The sequence below is a fragment of the Eptatretus burgeri genome, chromosome 1 (assembly GCF_056783735.1).
Source record: "Eptatretus burgeri isolate ZD-2024b chromosome 1, Ebu_testis_v1, whole genome shotgun sequence".
Taxonomy (NCBI): domain Eukaryota; kingdom Metazoa; phylum Chordata; class Myxini; order Myxiniformes; family Myxinidae; genus Eptatretus; species Eptatretus burgeri.
In genome coordinates, this window is record NC_140961.1 from 53,350,233 (window position 1) to 53,365,500 (window position 15,268).

General features: G+C 50.9%; 1 protein-coding gene across 6 annotated transcripts in view; it reads right to left on the bottom strand.

Annotated features, from left to right (window-relative positions):
• LOC147034498 (myocardin-related transcription factor B-like) overlaps positions 1–15,268 on the bottom strand; it is a 195,479-nt gene that overhangs the window by 83,657 nt on the left and 96,554 nt on the right. The window contains exon 1 of one of the 6 annotated variants that reach the window (XM_085884243.1): positions 9,230–9,585. The exons of 4 other annotated variants lie outside the window; for them this stretch is intronic. In XM_085884243.1, coding sequence (XP_085740369.1) covers positions 9,230–9,353 — 124 coding nt within the window. In that variant the 5' untranslated portion in view covers positions 9,354–9,585. Of the gene's footprint in view, positions 1–9,229; positions 9,586–15,268 lie in introns of those variants that run through there. One more of the 6 variants, XM_085884252.1, reaches the window with a different exon arrangement.

The window sequence follows — 15,268 nt, forward strand, 5'->3', positions numbered from 1 at the left end:
AATAAAATAAAATAAAATAAAAAAGAGATCACCGTCCAACCTGCAATTTGAAAGCAACAAACCTTGTACTTCAGCTTCGTCAAAGGGGATTCAAATCGTTTTCAGAGCATGACATTCCACAGAATGCTGCGGTGCCAGCTCATAGCAGAGAGCAATATTCCATTGAACTACGGACAAAGGCTTTGTAGACTGAGAGTTGCTCTAATTTTCCAAGGAAAGACTCGGATCGATGGAGGATGCCCAATCTGCAGCTGGCTTTTGAGGTGAGCTTTGCTATGTGATCGGCCCAGGAAATGTCATGTTTGTTGGCAAGATCTCGAGGTTCAAGATACTAAACTACTTTCAGTGGATGACAAAGGAAATACATATATAGATGCGTTCGTTTGATGAACCTTTCTGAGCAATGGGGGTGAGAGAATGTGAGATTTTACAGGATTGAAGGACATGTTCCATTTATCAGACCAGCATCGAATCCAGATCAGCAGAGAGAAACACTGCTGTTCTCTGCCAAGCAGAGGAATGTGAAACAGTACAACACAATGTGGAATCATCTGCAAAAAGGAAGAGAGGGTTTTCCAAAGCATTTATATCGGTGAGGAACAAGACTGGGCCCAAAACATGGCTTTGGGGAACGCCAGCCTCCACTGGGAGAGAAGACGAGGGGAGAGGGGAGGCAGCGACAAACAAACACATGGTATATGGGATATCAACTTGGGTTCCCGACATCACGAGCCATCTGTTCAGATGGGAATACCAATAAGCCAACCCTATTTAAATGTTCATCCTGTCTTTTTTGCGAGGTAAGTTTTAGACTCAAATTACTTTAAAATACACACAAATAAAATAAATGTTGGAAGAGCAACTCTGATGTCTTTTGCTCATTATTATTTTCAAAGCAATTTAAATACTTGGTAAAAGTTAAATGTCGTCCATCTACGTCACATTTCATAAAACTAGAAGGGCACTCGGTAGAGTACATACCTCCGCCACGCAATGCCTGATCCATGAGAAGATATCTGGCCCAATATATTTTTGAAATATCATGCTATAAAATACTACATCGTTTTTGGCCCAATCTCTCAATGGTGAAGAATCACTTTTATAATTAAATAATCCTCATATCCAAATCTGGATTCAGATAATAATGCCAGAGATAAAACTCAGGTGCCAGGAAGAGTAAACAACTATTTTGAAAAGTGCTCTCATAAGTGAGTGATGTTCCAAGAACACACAAAGGTACAAGTTATGAGCTTTGAAACTGACAGGTACATGCGTGTACAAACACAATGGCCACAGAGAACAACTTGTATGTTATTTGCTTCTAAAATTCAACATATGCCCAAACATCTCTCACATAACATGCCGCTCATTATTATCATGTCGACGGGCAAAGGTGAAGTGCAACTAACTGCACTGTAATAAAAGAAAACAGGTGACTACCGATACGATGGAACAGCAAAGTATGATCTCGTCTTTAACAAAATACTCAAGTATGCAAACAACATGATGTAGCAGAAAAATGTGTTGAATTTAAACAAACAGGAAAACATGCAAATGCATGAAAATGCCCAAGGCACAGTCATATCTCCACGAGTCATAACCTCACCGGCGAGACACGCTCCATCCAAAATGGCTGCCGAAAGTACAAAGAAGCAAGGTAGTGATACAGGAAGTGGTAACTAGGTTTTAAATGTCAGAGCAAATGGCTCTGTTCTTTCAGTGAGTGAAACCCATTTAGTGAAGAACCGTTGAGTGAAGCAGGTGCAAGGGCATGACAAACAGGAAGAGGGTAGGCACCGTGGGCCAGCCAGAACACCAATCTTTGTTCAACACATGCCCAAAGCCATATCTCGATGCTGATATCGGCAATGTCAGCAAGACAACATGCACCGACAAAATGAAAAGCAGTATTATATTAAATAGCTTCTGCCGTGAACACACCACCATCCTGCAAGACGTACCTGCGGTGCCCAAGTGTGAAACACTCCTGATAACCCGGTGGCTGTCCCATTCTGTTTTAGCGACTCTTGCCCAGTACAATGGAACATTTCCATCAAAGTCACTATACAACGGAGAACTTCTGTGCAGCTGGTTCCTCTGTGGCCTGGCTGCAATTTCCAATATTTGTCTGCAACAGCTGACAGCACTGAGACGGATTGAAATAGCCTCTGAAAGCTAAATCAAGGACGAGCAGACATTGTGGAATACAAATAAATTGATCAGTTTTATATTTTATTCACCGTCATACGTGTCTCAGTTCAATACTACCTTCAGATACAACCACCTCAAAACTACCACCAATAGGGTTATTGAACAGCCTATGCTCACGCCCAAAGAGCGACAGCAAGTAAATGAGTGAATGGCATTTATAACAATAAAAAATTACAATAACAAAAAACAAGCACTTAAGAATGCCATAAAAAAGATCAACAGGCTCAAAAATTCATCTGCAGCAGTTTGCAAAGTCTGCAATAATCTTCACAGGCAGTGTGGATAAGCAGAAACGATGAAAATTGAATTAAAAAAAAATAGGACTACTGGACCTGCAGCTTACTGGGCCCTGGCCTAATGTTGTAACCCAAATTTGGTAGCATTCTGACCGGTGGGTCTGGAGAAGAAGATTTTTTTAAAGGAATTTGACTGGAACGAGTTTTGCAATCCCCGTTACCAGTCAAGAGTGGAACGTTGCTGTCAAGTTTCAGCTGGATTGGCCCAGAGGTTTGGCCGGAGAAGTCAAAAATCAGAGACGGACGGGCGGACGGACAGACGGTGTACGATGCCAATACCATATCTGGAATTCCAATTCCAGACTAGCTAAAAATTAAAGTGGGAATATAAAGACATTTTAGAGTATTAAAAGGAACAATGAAGGACTGCGTGCTTTCCGCCCCAAAACCCCCAAAAGGAAAGAGAAACTTGAGTTGGCCAGTTGGAAGCCCCCCATTTGCTCGATTCAAATTCCATCTCCTGTTATGATTTCGCCTTTGTTTATTGTTGTCCTCATAATCCGTGTAAACACTTCTTCCAGTGTTTATCCGACACGACATGTACACAAACTTTTCCAGAAGTAGAGATTGGAATTAAAGGAGGAAAATCTTCAGAGTAACAAACTGGAGAGTTCACACAACACCTTCCGGCCTTGAGAAACAAGGACATGGGCGGGGTCTGCAAGCAGCAAATTTGATTGGTTGTGATGATGTATAATGCCAAAATATTTTGTCAGAGTACTGCTAAACAATAGGGTTTTGAAACTGCTGATAATGTGATTTGTGTTCCACAGAGTTCAAGAATGTAATTCAATTTAAACTAGAAGGGCACTCGGTAGAGAGCATACCTCCACCACATAATTCCTGATCCACAAAGAACATATCGGGCCCAATACATTTTTGAAATATTATTCTATATATCGTTTTTGGCTCCATTTCTCAACGGTGAAGAATCACTTTAAAAATGAAATAATTATTAGATCCGGATCTTCACCAAAATCTAATCAGTTCATCCTTATCACACACCCAAACTGTCCACAAAATTTCATCCGGATCTATCCACAACTTTTTGAGATATCCTGCACACAGCCAAACAGACAGACAGAAAAGGGTGAAAATATAACCTGCTTCACCTTTGGTGGTGAAGGAAATAGAATAAAGATTTTAAACGTTGTAGGAAAAATAAAAAATTAAAAAATAATTAAAAAAAAACCTCTTTCGAAAGTTTACCTCCATTGATGCAGGGTCTTTTACAATTTACACCACCATATTTAACACATGTTACATGAGTTATTCGTGTCCTTTATGACATGCTTAAAAACAGTACGTTTCCCGTTTCAAATGATTTTCAATTTTGTTTGACTGCCAGACAGACAGAGTAAAAATATTATCTCACCTCTCTGTGCATGTACGATTGAGACAAATTCAGAGCTAAATTACTGCAAAACTACGGGTTTGTTTTCCGATTAGAGTTCAAAATACAACATTCAATTGAAATGAAGTTGTTCCTCGATCATAAACCGACGTTTGCAGACAGACTGACAAAGCACACCAATTGCTTAATCTCGCTTTTCACTTTGCGTGCGTGGGGTAAAAAGGTTAATTTCAAGTCACGATTCAAATGTACAGGACAAACGAACTGCGCATATGGGGGTGAGAGCCGCACGGTAATGGGACCAGGCAGACAAATACACTCAGAAACATCACGCCGACTACATTTACCCAGGACTCAGCACTCACATGCACAATAGTTTTCCCATTTCAAAGAAACAAGCCCAGTGGCTGTATTCAGAAAAAGATTTTCCATCAAAGCAGAAAATAGTGTGCAAAAGGAAAAACGAACACAATATAGTTAGTAGTAGGTGGCAACTGCTCACCAAAACGTTCCTGTCAAAGTGATAAAGTGAATACAAATGAAGTATTACTCTCAAATGGGTACACAACTTGCTTTCCAGACGATATCCTGAGCAACTAAACAACGCCCGAGACACTGCATTCCCTCTCCTTTCAGAAAGAGGTGTGAAACAATAAATTATGAAAGTGCTGAGAGAAGAGAATATAAAAGAAGGAAACGCATCGATTGTGGGAGGGGGAAAGTGGGACGAACAACAAAAGCACCAGAATGTGGTTAGGACCAAAATAAAGAGGGAAATGGTGGGGTGGGGGAAATTGAACTAGAGTTTAAAAAAAAAAAAAAGTATTTCTTTTGACAACTTGCAGCCAGATCAGGCCATGAAAGGGTTCGGTGCATTCACTTCAAGCAACATTAATACGACAATGTATTCAAAAAGGCCTGAAGTCTTGTTAAGTACGTAAAGGCGAGCTGATCCAGAGGGTAGAAGCGAGCTCGACCCGGGCGACAGAGGCGAGCTCGACCCGGGCGACAGAGGCGAGCTCGACCCGGGCGACAGAGGCGAGCTCGACCCGGGCGACAGTGGCGAGCTCGACCCGGGCAAGAGAGGCGGGCCCGAGCCGCGCGACAGAGGCGGGCCCGAGCCGCGCGACAGAGGCGGGCCCGAGCCGCGCGACAGAGGCGGGCCCGAGCCGCGCGACAGAGGCGGGCCCGAGCCGCGCGACAGAGGCGGGCCCGAGCCGCGCGACAGAGGCGGGCCCGAGCCGCGCGACAGAGGCGGGCCCGAGCCGCGCGACAGAGGCGGGCCCGAGCCGCGCGACAGAGGCGGGCCCGAGCCGCGCGACAGAGGCGGGCCCGAGCCGCGCGACAGAGGCGGGCCCGAGCCGCGCGACAGAGGCGGGCCCGAGCCGCGCGACAGAGGCGGGCCCGAGCCGCGCGACAGAGGCGGGCCCGAGCCGCGCGAAAGAGGCGGGCCCGAGCCGCGCGACAGAGGAGGGCCCGAGCCGCGCGACAGAGGCGGGCCCGAGCCGCGCGACAGAGGCGGGCCCGAGCCGCGCGACAGAGGCGGGCAGACAGAGGTGAGTTAGATCCGAAGGATGAAGGCGAGTTCGATCCGAGGGATGACGGCGAGTTCGATCCGAGGGATAGTCGAGTTCGATCCGAGGGACAGAGGCGAGCCCGCGCCGCGCGACAGAGGCGAGCCCAGGCCGCGCGACAGAGGCGAGCCCGGGCCGCGCGACATAGGCGAGCCCGGGCCGCGCGACAGAGGAGAGTTCGATCCGAGGGATAAAATAGAATTCGATCCGTGTGATAGAGGCGAGTTCGATCCGTGGGATAGAGGCGAGGTCGATCCGAGGGATAAAGTGGAATTCGATCCGTGTGATAGAGGCGAGTTCGATCCGAGGGATAAAGGCGAGTTCGATCCGAGGGATGAAGGCGAGTTCGCTCCGCGGGATGAAGGCGAGTACGATCCGCGGAATGAAGGCGAGTTCGATCCGCGGGATGAAGGCGAGTTCGATCCGAGGGATGAAGGAGAGTTCGATCCGCGGGATGAAGGCGAGTTCGATCCGAGGGACGAAGGAGAGTTCGATCCGCGGGACGAAGGAGAGTTCGATCCGCGGGACGAAGGAGAGTTCGATCCGCGGGACGAAGGAGAGTTCGATCCGCGGGACGAAGGAGAGTTCGATCCGCGGGACGAAGGAGAGTTCGATCCGCGGGACGAAGGAGAGTTCGATCCGCGGGACGAAGGAGAGTTCGATCCGCGGGACGAAGGAGAGTTCGATCCGCGGGACGAAGGAGAGTTCGATCCGCGGGACGAAGGAGAGTTCGATCCGCGGGACGAAGGAGAGTTCGATCCGCGGGACGAAGGAGAGTTCGATCCGCGGGACGAAGGAGAGTTCGATCCGCGGGACGAAGGAGAGTTCGATCCGCGGGACGAAGGAGAGTTCGATCCGCGGGACGAAGGAGAGTTCGATCCGCGGGACGAAGGAGAGTTCGATCCGCGGGACGAAGGAGAGTTCGATCCGCGGGACGAAGGAGAGTTCGATCCGCGGGACGAAGGAGAGTTCGATCCGCGGGACGAAGGAGAGTTCGATCCGCGGGACGAAGGAGAGTTCGATCCGCGGGACGAAGGAGAGTTCGATCCGCGGGACGAAGGAGAGTTCGATCCGCGGGACGAAGGAGAGTTCGATCCGCGGGACGAAGGAGAGTTCGATCCGCGGGACGAAGGAGAGTTCGATCCGCGGGACGAAGGAGAGTTCGATCCGCGGGACGAAGGAGAGTTCGATCCGCGGGACGAAGGAGAGTTCGATCCGCGGGACGAAGGAGAGTTCGATCCGCGGGACGAAGGAGAGTTCGATCCGCGGGACGAAGGAGAGTTCGATCCGCGGGACGAAGGAGAGTTCGATCCGCGGGACGAAGGAGAGTTCGATCCGCGGGACGAAGGAGAGTTCGATCCGCGGGACGAAGGCGAGTTCGTTCCGCGGGACGAAGGCGAGTTCGATCCGCGGGACGAAGGCGAGTTCGTTCCGAAGGACGAAGGCGAGTTCGTTCCGAAGGATGAAGGCGAGTTCGTTCCGAAGGATGAAGGCCAGTTCGTTCCGAAGGATGAAGGCCAGTTCGTTCCGAAGGATGAAGGCGAGTTCGTTCCGAAGGATGAAGGCCAGTTCGTTCCGAAGGATGAAGGCGAGTTCGATCCGAGGGATGAAGGCGAGTTCGTTCCGAGGGATGAAGGCCAGTTCGTTCCGAGGGATGAAGGCCAGTTCGTTCCGAGGGATGAAGGCGAGTTCGTTCCGAGGGATGAAGGCGAGTTCGTTCCGAGGGATGAAGGCGAGTTCGTTCCGAGGGATGAAGGCGAGTTCGTTCCGAGGGATGAAGGCGAGTTCGTTCCGAGGGATGAAGGCGAGTTCGTTCCGAGGGATGAAGGCGAGTTCGTTCCGAGGGATGAAGGCGAGTTCGTTCCGAGGGATGAAGGCGAGTTCGTTCCGAGGGATGAAGGCGAGTTCGTTCCGAGGGATGAAGGCGAGTTCGTTCCGAGGGATGAAGGCGAGTTCGTTCCGAGGGATGAAGGCGAGTTCGTTCCGAGGGATGAAGGCGAGTTCGATCCGCGGGATGAAGGCGAGTTCGATCCGCGGGATGAAGGCGAGTTCGTTCCGATGGATGAAGGCGAGTTCGTTCCGAGGGATGAAGGCGAGTTCGTTCCGAGGGATGAAGGCGAGTTCGTTCCGAGGGATGAAGGCGAGTTCGTTCCGAGGGATGAAGGAGAGTTCGTTCCGAGGGATGAAGGCGAGTTCGTTCCGAGGGATGAAGGCGAGTTCGTTCCGAGGGAAGAAGGCGAGTTCGTTCCGAAGGATAAAGGCGAGTTCGATCCAAAGGATAAATAAGAGTTCGATCTGAAGGATAAATAAGAGTTCGATCTGAAGGATAAATAAGAGTTCGATCCGAAGGATAAATAAGAGTTCAATCCGAAGGATAAATAAGAGTTCGATCCGAAGGATAAATAAGAGTTCGATCCGAAGGATAAAGGAGAGTTTGATCTGAAGGATAAAGGAGAGTTTGATCTGAAGGATAAAGGAGAGTTCGATCTGAAGGATAGAGTTTTATCCGAAGGATAAATAAGAGTTGCATCTGAAGGATAAAGGAGAGTTCGATCCGAAGGATAAAGGCGAGTTCGATCTGAAGGATAAAGGAGAGTTCGATCCAAAGGATAAATAAGAGTTCGATCTGAAGGATAAATAAGAGTTCGATCTGAAGGATAAATAAGAGTTCGATCTGAAGGATAAATAAGAGCTCGATCCGAAGGATAAATAAGAGTTTGATCCGAAGGATAAATAAGAGTTCGATCCGAAGGATAAAGGAGAGTTCGATCCGAAGGATAAAGGAGAGTTCGATCTGAAGGATAAAGGAGAGTTGGATCTGAAGGATAAAGGAGAGTTCGATCCGAAGGATAAATAAGAGTTCGATCTGAAGGATAAATAAGAGTTCGATCTGAAGGATAAATAAGAGTTCGATCTGAAGGATAAATAAGAGTTCGATCTGAAGGATAAATAAGAGTTCGATCCGAAGGATAAATAAGAGTTCGATCCGAAGGATAAATAAGAGTTTGATCTGAAGGATAAAGGAGAGTTTGATCTGAAGGATAAAGGAGAGTTTGATCTGAAGGATAAAGGAGAGTTCGATCTGAAGGATAAAGGAGAGTTCGATCTGAAGGATAAAGAGTTTTATCCGAAGGATAAATAAGAGTTGCATCTGAAGGATAAAGGAGAGTTCGATCCGAGGGATAAAGGCGAGGTCGGTTAAACACGAGATCATGCTTCTCCATGAACCACGACTTTCAAAATGTACTCCACAGTTGACAATGCCGGTTTGGAGGAGTTCGCCATTCAAAGTTGAAAGCCATTTCCTCTAAAGTAAACACATCGAGTCCAACGGACGTTCAGCTGAAGACGTCGGAACACTTTTACCCCTCCCACGTGACCATGACTTGCACTCATTCTTCAACACTGTTGTTGTATTTTTTGTTTGTTTTTTCCTACAATTACACACTCGTCGATGCACCGAATATGCTCTGCACCGTCACAGCGAGCAAGGTGTCCCGCGTTCCGCAAGCGAATGGAGCATCCCCGCCACCGCCGGTACGAGGAGCTCCCTCCTAGCGCCATTATAAGCTCGTCCCCTCCTCGCAGCCGCCCTCTCCCTTCCCTGCGCACGGAACACACCTCCGTTCCCCCACTCAAAGCCGTGCGAAGTTCGTACATGCCCGTAGTTTAAATAAAACGCCGAACTAGTTACCAAGAAGCAGGTTCAATGCTTTACATAAAATAAAAAAACAAAGACGTGCAAAAGGCGCGCCTTGCGGCCTACACCGGTGCACCCTTCCAGGCACACACACCTTCCTTGAGGCTGCGGCACATGGTGTCAGGGTCGTCCTCGCAGTTGCCCGCGCTGTTTTTATCCCAGCCCGGCGCGGCCCGTGGTGACCCGTCCCGGCCGACACGCCGGCTGCTGTCAATCATGGCGGAGTCGAGGAAGACACGGCGTATCTCATCACCCGGTGGGGCGTCGCCGCGACTCGCACACCCTGCTCGTTGGAGAGGTGGTGCTAGACGGGCCCAGAGTGCGAGCCCGTGCGGGTCACCCTGGCTCGGCGAGCAGGAGCGCGCACCTCGCTGGCCTGGACACCAGCTCGGTGGCTCGACCTCATTCCTGAGTCCCAGCGAGGAGGGACGCCGGAAACAATGCCGCCCTCGGTCCTGCCTCCCACTTCTTCCCACTTCCCACGTCCCTCCCCCCCCTCCTCCTTGTCCTTATCCCTCCATTCTGAGGTCTGATGATCATTTCCCACGGTTTCACAATTTGAACAAGAAAGGAGTAATCACAGATTGCAGACCCTCGGCAGCACTTAGTTTGTGTGGTAAATCAGTGGAAGAATGTACGAAATAAAATGTCGTTGATTGCAAGTGAAAGATCGAAACGGTCAGTTGTAATATGTGTAAATAAGGTCAAAGGCCTGAAAAGTTGTATCAAAAGGTCAAATGGTCTGAAGGTACAAAAGTCTGAAAATATCAAAATGGGTCTGAAGGGTCGAAATGGTCTCAAGCGTCATAAAAGGTCGAAGGGGTCCGAAGGGTGTAATTTAAGGTCTAAAGGGTCCTAAAACATATAAAATGGTCTAAAGGTCAAAGGGGTTTACAGGGTATTTAAAAGTCTGAAGGTCAAAAGATGTCTAAGGGTTCTCAAGGGTGTAACAGGGTCTATGTGGGTCTACAGGGTCTTATGGTTCTAGAGGGTCTTAGGGTTCCAAAGGGTCTTTAAGAGTAATAGTGGTTAAAGGGTCTTCAGGGTCGTAAAGGGTGTTAGGGTTATAAAGGATCTTAGGGGTCTTAGAGGATCTTCACGTTTGAAAGGGACTTATGATTATAAAGAGTCGAAGCTAACTAAAGGGTCTTCAGGGTGTCAGGGTTCATAAGGCTCTAAAGAGTTTTAGGGATCTTCATGGTCTTTATGGTCTTAATAGGTCTGGATACACATACGTTCTGTGCAGACAAACAAACGGACCCAAGTGCAATACCCTATCTTCTGGCGACGGTAATAATCTATTTTTGTTACTCTGGAGCCATCTTTTTTTTCCTCGACTCCACATATTTCTGAAAATCTCTCTTCTTCCCATCTGCACAATATTGCTCAACCCGCTCATGCTCCCATCAGAGTTCCAAAACTTGGGTTCATGCCCTCATAACGTTTGGATCACTGTACAGCTCGCATATTATGAGGCTTGCCTGCTTCTTATCTCAGTGTGTGTGTCAGTGTGTCAGTGTGTCTCCTCCATAACTCCAAAACCATGAAACCTATCTGCCTGAAACTTTGCATGCATCTGAAGGGAACTCGATGAAAGTGCTTGAGTGAAAATTTGATGTTTGGGTTAATTAAAACACCCCTTTGGAAGATGATTAATGGCCTTATTTAATTATATCCTTCATCAAGGTGTCATCCTTGGTCAGCCCCCTGTCAGCTTGCAGGGGTCTCGATTCGCCATTTTATTCGGCCTATTCAAGCATGCCTCGATGTGGAAACATGATCTACTCTCACAGACTAATTAAAGTACATCATCAAATTATTATATCCGATTTCAAAATCGGATCTGATGGACTTAATAAATGTCAAAATCTGGAGTGAAATCTGGATATTTTAACAAATTCGCAATTTTTATAACCAAGTGTATTTATTCAAGCAAATCATCGATGAAGCTTAATTGTTTTCGAGTGTGTGTGCATGATTAGTGAAGAAAAGATTAAGGAATGTGCAGAAAGTGGAACTTCATTTGACGCAACGCCGTGCTCTCTAATCTGCTTTTGCAAGTCATGATGATACAGTCGACAGGGGTCCTTTTTCGGCAATTACGTACGCAGTTTTCTTTTTACCGTTATGTGCGATCTGCTTTCATGACAAAATATCTACATAAATATACAAATAGTTGCTGAAATATATTAATAGTCAGCAGTGGCTGCAAACGAAGAGGAAAACGTAGACAACACACACTGACGTGATGGGGTTTGCGCGAGCCTGCATGTGAGGAGGTTGGAGGAACGCGTATGTGTGGGGAATGCGTGCAGGCGAGCCATTGCCAAGGAGATAGCATGGGTTTTAATTTTTAACTGCTCCCGCCTCGTTTTATATAGAACAAGGCAGTTAAAAAGAAAACTATGTTTCGGCACATTTTATCACCCCGGTAATGCCCTGGTACGCTGCCTACCCTCCCCTTTCACGGCCTTCCCTTCCCTCCCCTCCCCTTACACTGTCTTTCCCTTTCCTTACACTGCCTTCCCCTCCCCTCATGCTGCCTTCCTCTCCCCTCACGCTGCCTTGCTCTCCCCTCATGCCTCCTCTCCTTCCCATTCCTCTCACGCTGCCTCCCCTCCCCTTATGCTGCCTTCCCTCCCTGTATGTTGCCTTCCCTCCCCTCATGCCACCTTTCACTCCCCTCATGCTGCCTTCCCCTCCCCTCATGCTGCCTTCCCTGCCCCTCACACCTCCTCTCCTTCCCCTTCCTCTCATGCTGCCTCCCTTCCCCTCAAGCTACCTCTACTTCCCCTCGTGCTGCTTCCCCTTCCCCTTGCATTGCCTCCCCTTCCCCTCACACTGCCTCCCCTTCTCCTCGCACTGCCTCCCCTTCCCCTCGCACCTCCTCCCGTTCCCCTCACGCTACCTCCCCTTCCCCTCACGCTACCTCCCCTTCCCCTCGCGCTGCCTCCCCTTCCCCTCGCGCTGCCTCCCCTTCCCCTCGCGCTTCCTCCCCTTTTCCTCGCGCTGCCTCCCCTTCCCCTCGCTCTGCCTCCCCTTCCCCTTACGATTCCTCCCCTTCCCCTCGCACCACCCACTCATTCCCCCTTCCTCTTGCACTGCCCCTCGTTCCCCCTCCCCGTCACACCACCTCCTCTCCACATGGTGCCTTCCCCTCCCTTCACGCTACCATTCCCTATCTTTGCACTACCTCCCCTTCCTCGCGCCGCCCTTCCCCTCCCTCATGCCACCCTTGCCCTCTCGAGTTCTGTCCTCCTCCATCTTGTCGCCTTCCCCTCCCCTCACGCCTCCTCCCCTTCCTCTCACGCTGCCTCCCCTCCCCTTGCGCTGCCTTCCCCTCCCCATACGGTGCCTTCCCCTCTCTTCATGCTACCGTTCCCTCCCCACACAGTGCCTTCCCTCCCCTTGCACTTCCTCCCCTCCCTCATGTTTCCTCCGTCGCCCCTCCTCCCCTCCCTTTGCACTGCCCCCTCGCACCCATGCCCCCTCATGCTCCTTACCTTCCCCTCTTTCCCCCCTCCCATCATGCCCCTTCCCCCTCCTGCCGTGCTGCCTACCCCTCCCCGTGCGCTGCCCTTCCTCTCGCTCCGCCTCCCGAGCCCCAAACACTGCCTCCCCTCCCTTTGTGTTCGCACTTCCATTCTATCCCCTCCCCACACGGTGCCTCCCCTCCCTCGCGCCGCCCTTCCCCTCCCCTCATTCCTCGTCCCCTTCCTCTCGTGCTGCCTCCCCCTCCTCTCCAGTTGCCGACCCCTCCCCTCACACTGTCTTCCCCTCCCCACTCAGTGCCTTCCCACCCTCCCTCATTCCTCCTCCCATTCCACTCTCACTCCTCCTTCCCTTCCATGCATGGCTCCTCCCCTTCCACTCATGCCTCCTCCCCTCCCCCTCCCCTCACTCCTTCTCCACTCCCCTCCCCTCACACTGCCCTCCCCTCCCCCCCCGGCGCCTTCCCCTCCCTTCATGACACCATTCCCTCCCCTTGCGCTGTCTCCCTCCCTCGTACTGACTTCCCTCGTGCATCCTCCCTTTCCACTCTCGCTCCTCCTCCCCTTCCACTCGCTCCTCCTCCCCTTCCACTCGCTCCTCCTCCCCTTCCACTCGCTCCTCCTCCCCTTCCACTCGCTCCTCCCCTTCCACTCGCTCCTCCTCCCCTTCCACTCGCGCCTCCTCCCCTTCCACTCGCGCCTCCTCCCCTTCCTCTCGTGCCTCCTCCCCTTCCACTCGCGCTTCCTCCCCTTCCCCTCCCCTTCGCCTCATGCTGCCTACCCCACACCTCACACTGCCTTCCCCTCCCCACACGGTGCCTTCCCCTCCCTTTATGCCACCATTCCCTCCCCACACAGTGCCTTCCCTCCCTTGCACCTCCTCCTCCTCCCTTGCACTACCTCCCCTCTCATGCTGCCTTTGCTCTCGCGCCACCTCCTCCTCCTCCCCTCATGCTGCCTTCCCCTCCCTTTCTCTCCCCTCCCCACACGGTTCCTCCCCTCCCTTCGTGCTACCATCCCCTCCCCTTGTGCCACCTCACCTCCCTTGGGCTGCCCTTCCCCTCCCCTCACGCCTCCCCGACTTCCCCTCCCACCTCTCCCATTCCCCTCCCGCTTCCCCTCCCCTCACGCTGCCTCTTCTCCTCACGCTACCTCCCCTTCCCCTCACCCTGCCTCCCCTTCCACTCAAGCTTCCTTCCCCTCCCCTCGTGCTGCCTTCCCCTCCCCTCGCGCTGCCTTCCCCTCCCTTCCTCTTGCACTGCCTTCCCCCTCACTCTACCTTCCCATCCCTCCCCTCAGATTCCCTTCCCCTCTCCCTCATATTCCCTTCCCCTCCCCTCCCCTCCCCTCACATTACCTTCTCCGCTCCTTCCCTCACGCTATCCTCCTCCCAAACACCCTCGACCACCATACAAATCATCCTCGGTCGAGGAGAGGGAAGGCTGTCAAAGAATGTGTGAAATGGACAAATGAAAGCTTTTTTTTCTTCTTTTTTTAGCAGTGGGAAACTCTCTTTGGGTCAATTCCGCAACTTGTCTCATGTTAAGAGATTCAGGAGCTTATCGTATGTATGGAAATTAAATAAAGGCACGAACACTGGCACGGTTTTCATCGATCGAAGGCTAACGCCCTTCCTTCCTTTCCCCTCCCTTCACGCTTACCTCCTCCCAAAGCCCCTCAACCCCACACAGACATCTCTGGGCAGCGTCCGTGCATTGTTTAGAATGACCTGTTTGAACGTGCTGTTTTAACGTCCCCCCAATTTTGTTCAATCCTGCACTAATGCCGGGATAAGGGCACCATCCCCACCCTCACCGCTTTCCCTCAAGTTCCTAAATCAAACACATGTCCAGAACACCCTCTTCCCCTCCCCACTAACCCTATCTCTCCCCCACCCTCTTTGCTACCTCCCCCCTCCAGGAGTGTATCGCAACATGTGTTGAGGCCTCACTGTCCCCTCCTTCCTCACTCTCCCCCCCTCTTTCCTTGATCCCTCTCTCCCTTACTCACACCCACCCTCCTTGCACCCCACCCCTCCTCGCATCCCCATCCCTCCTCGCACCCCCACCCCTCCTTGCACCGCACTCCTCCTTCTACCCCCACCCCTCTTCACTCCCCAACCCCTCCCCTCCTCACTCCCCAACCCCTCCCCTCCTCACTCCCCAACCCTCCTCACTCCCTCTCCCCTCCCCCTCCTCACTCCCTCTCCCCTCCCACCCCCCAACCTCCATCTTAATATTCCCGTCAGCGAAGCGATGGGTTGTATTTGTTTGTTTTGAATATAATAGCAGATACTCGTCGACAACGGATATGGGGGACAGGACGGATCACAATACTCGGTTACGGTAGTTTCTTTGAATGTTTTGCACCACATTCAACAGCTCAATTCATATTGGTGGCGTGTCTGGGTGCCCATGGCAGCGTTTGAGACTGGTCGCTTTAGATTGTTGGCCTTGACACCGTGCCGAATGAGAAACACGAACGATTTCACATATTCATTGTTTCTATATTACCTCCATCAACAGATTAACAACATGGCAGGATAAAAGTCGTAAATGCTGAGTTGAACAAACGTCCTGAACTCATGGATTAGTTAAGTAAATCACGTCGTCTGGGACCCGGCCGTCGGTTTGCCGCCGAAC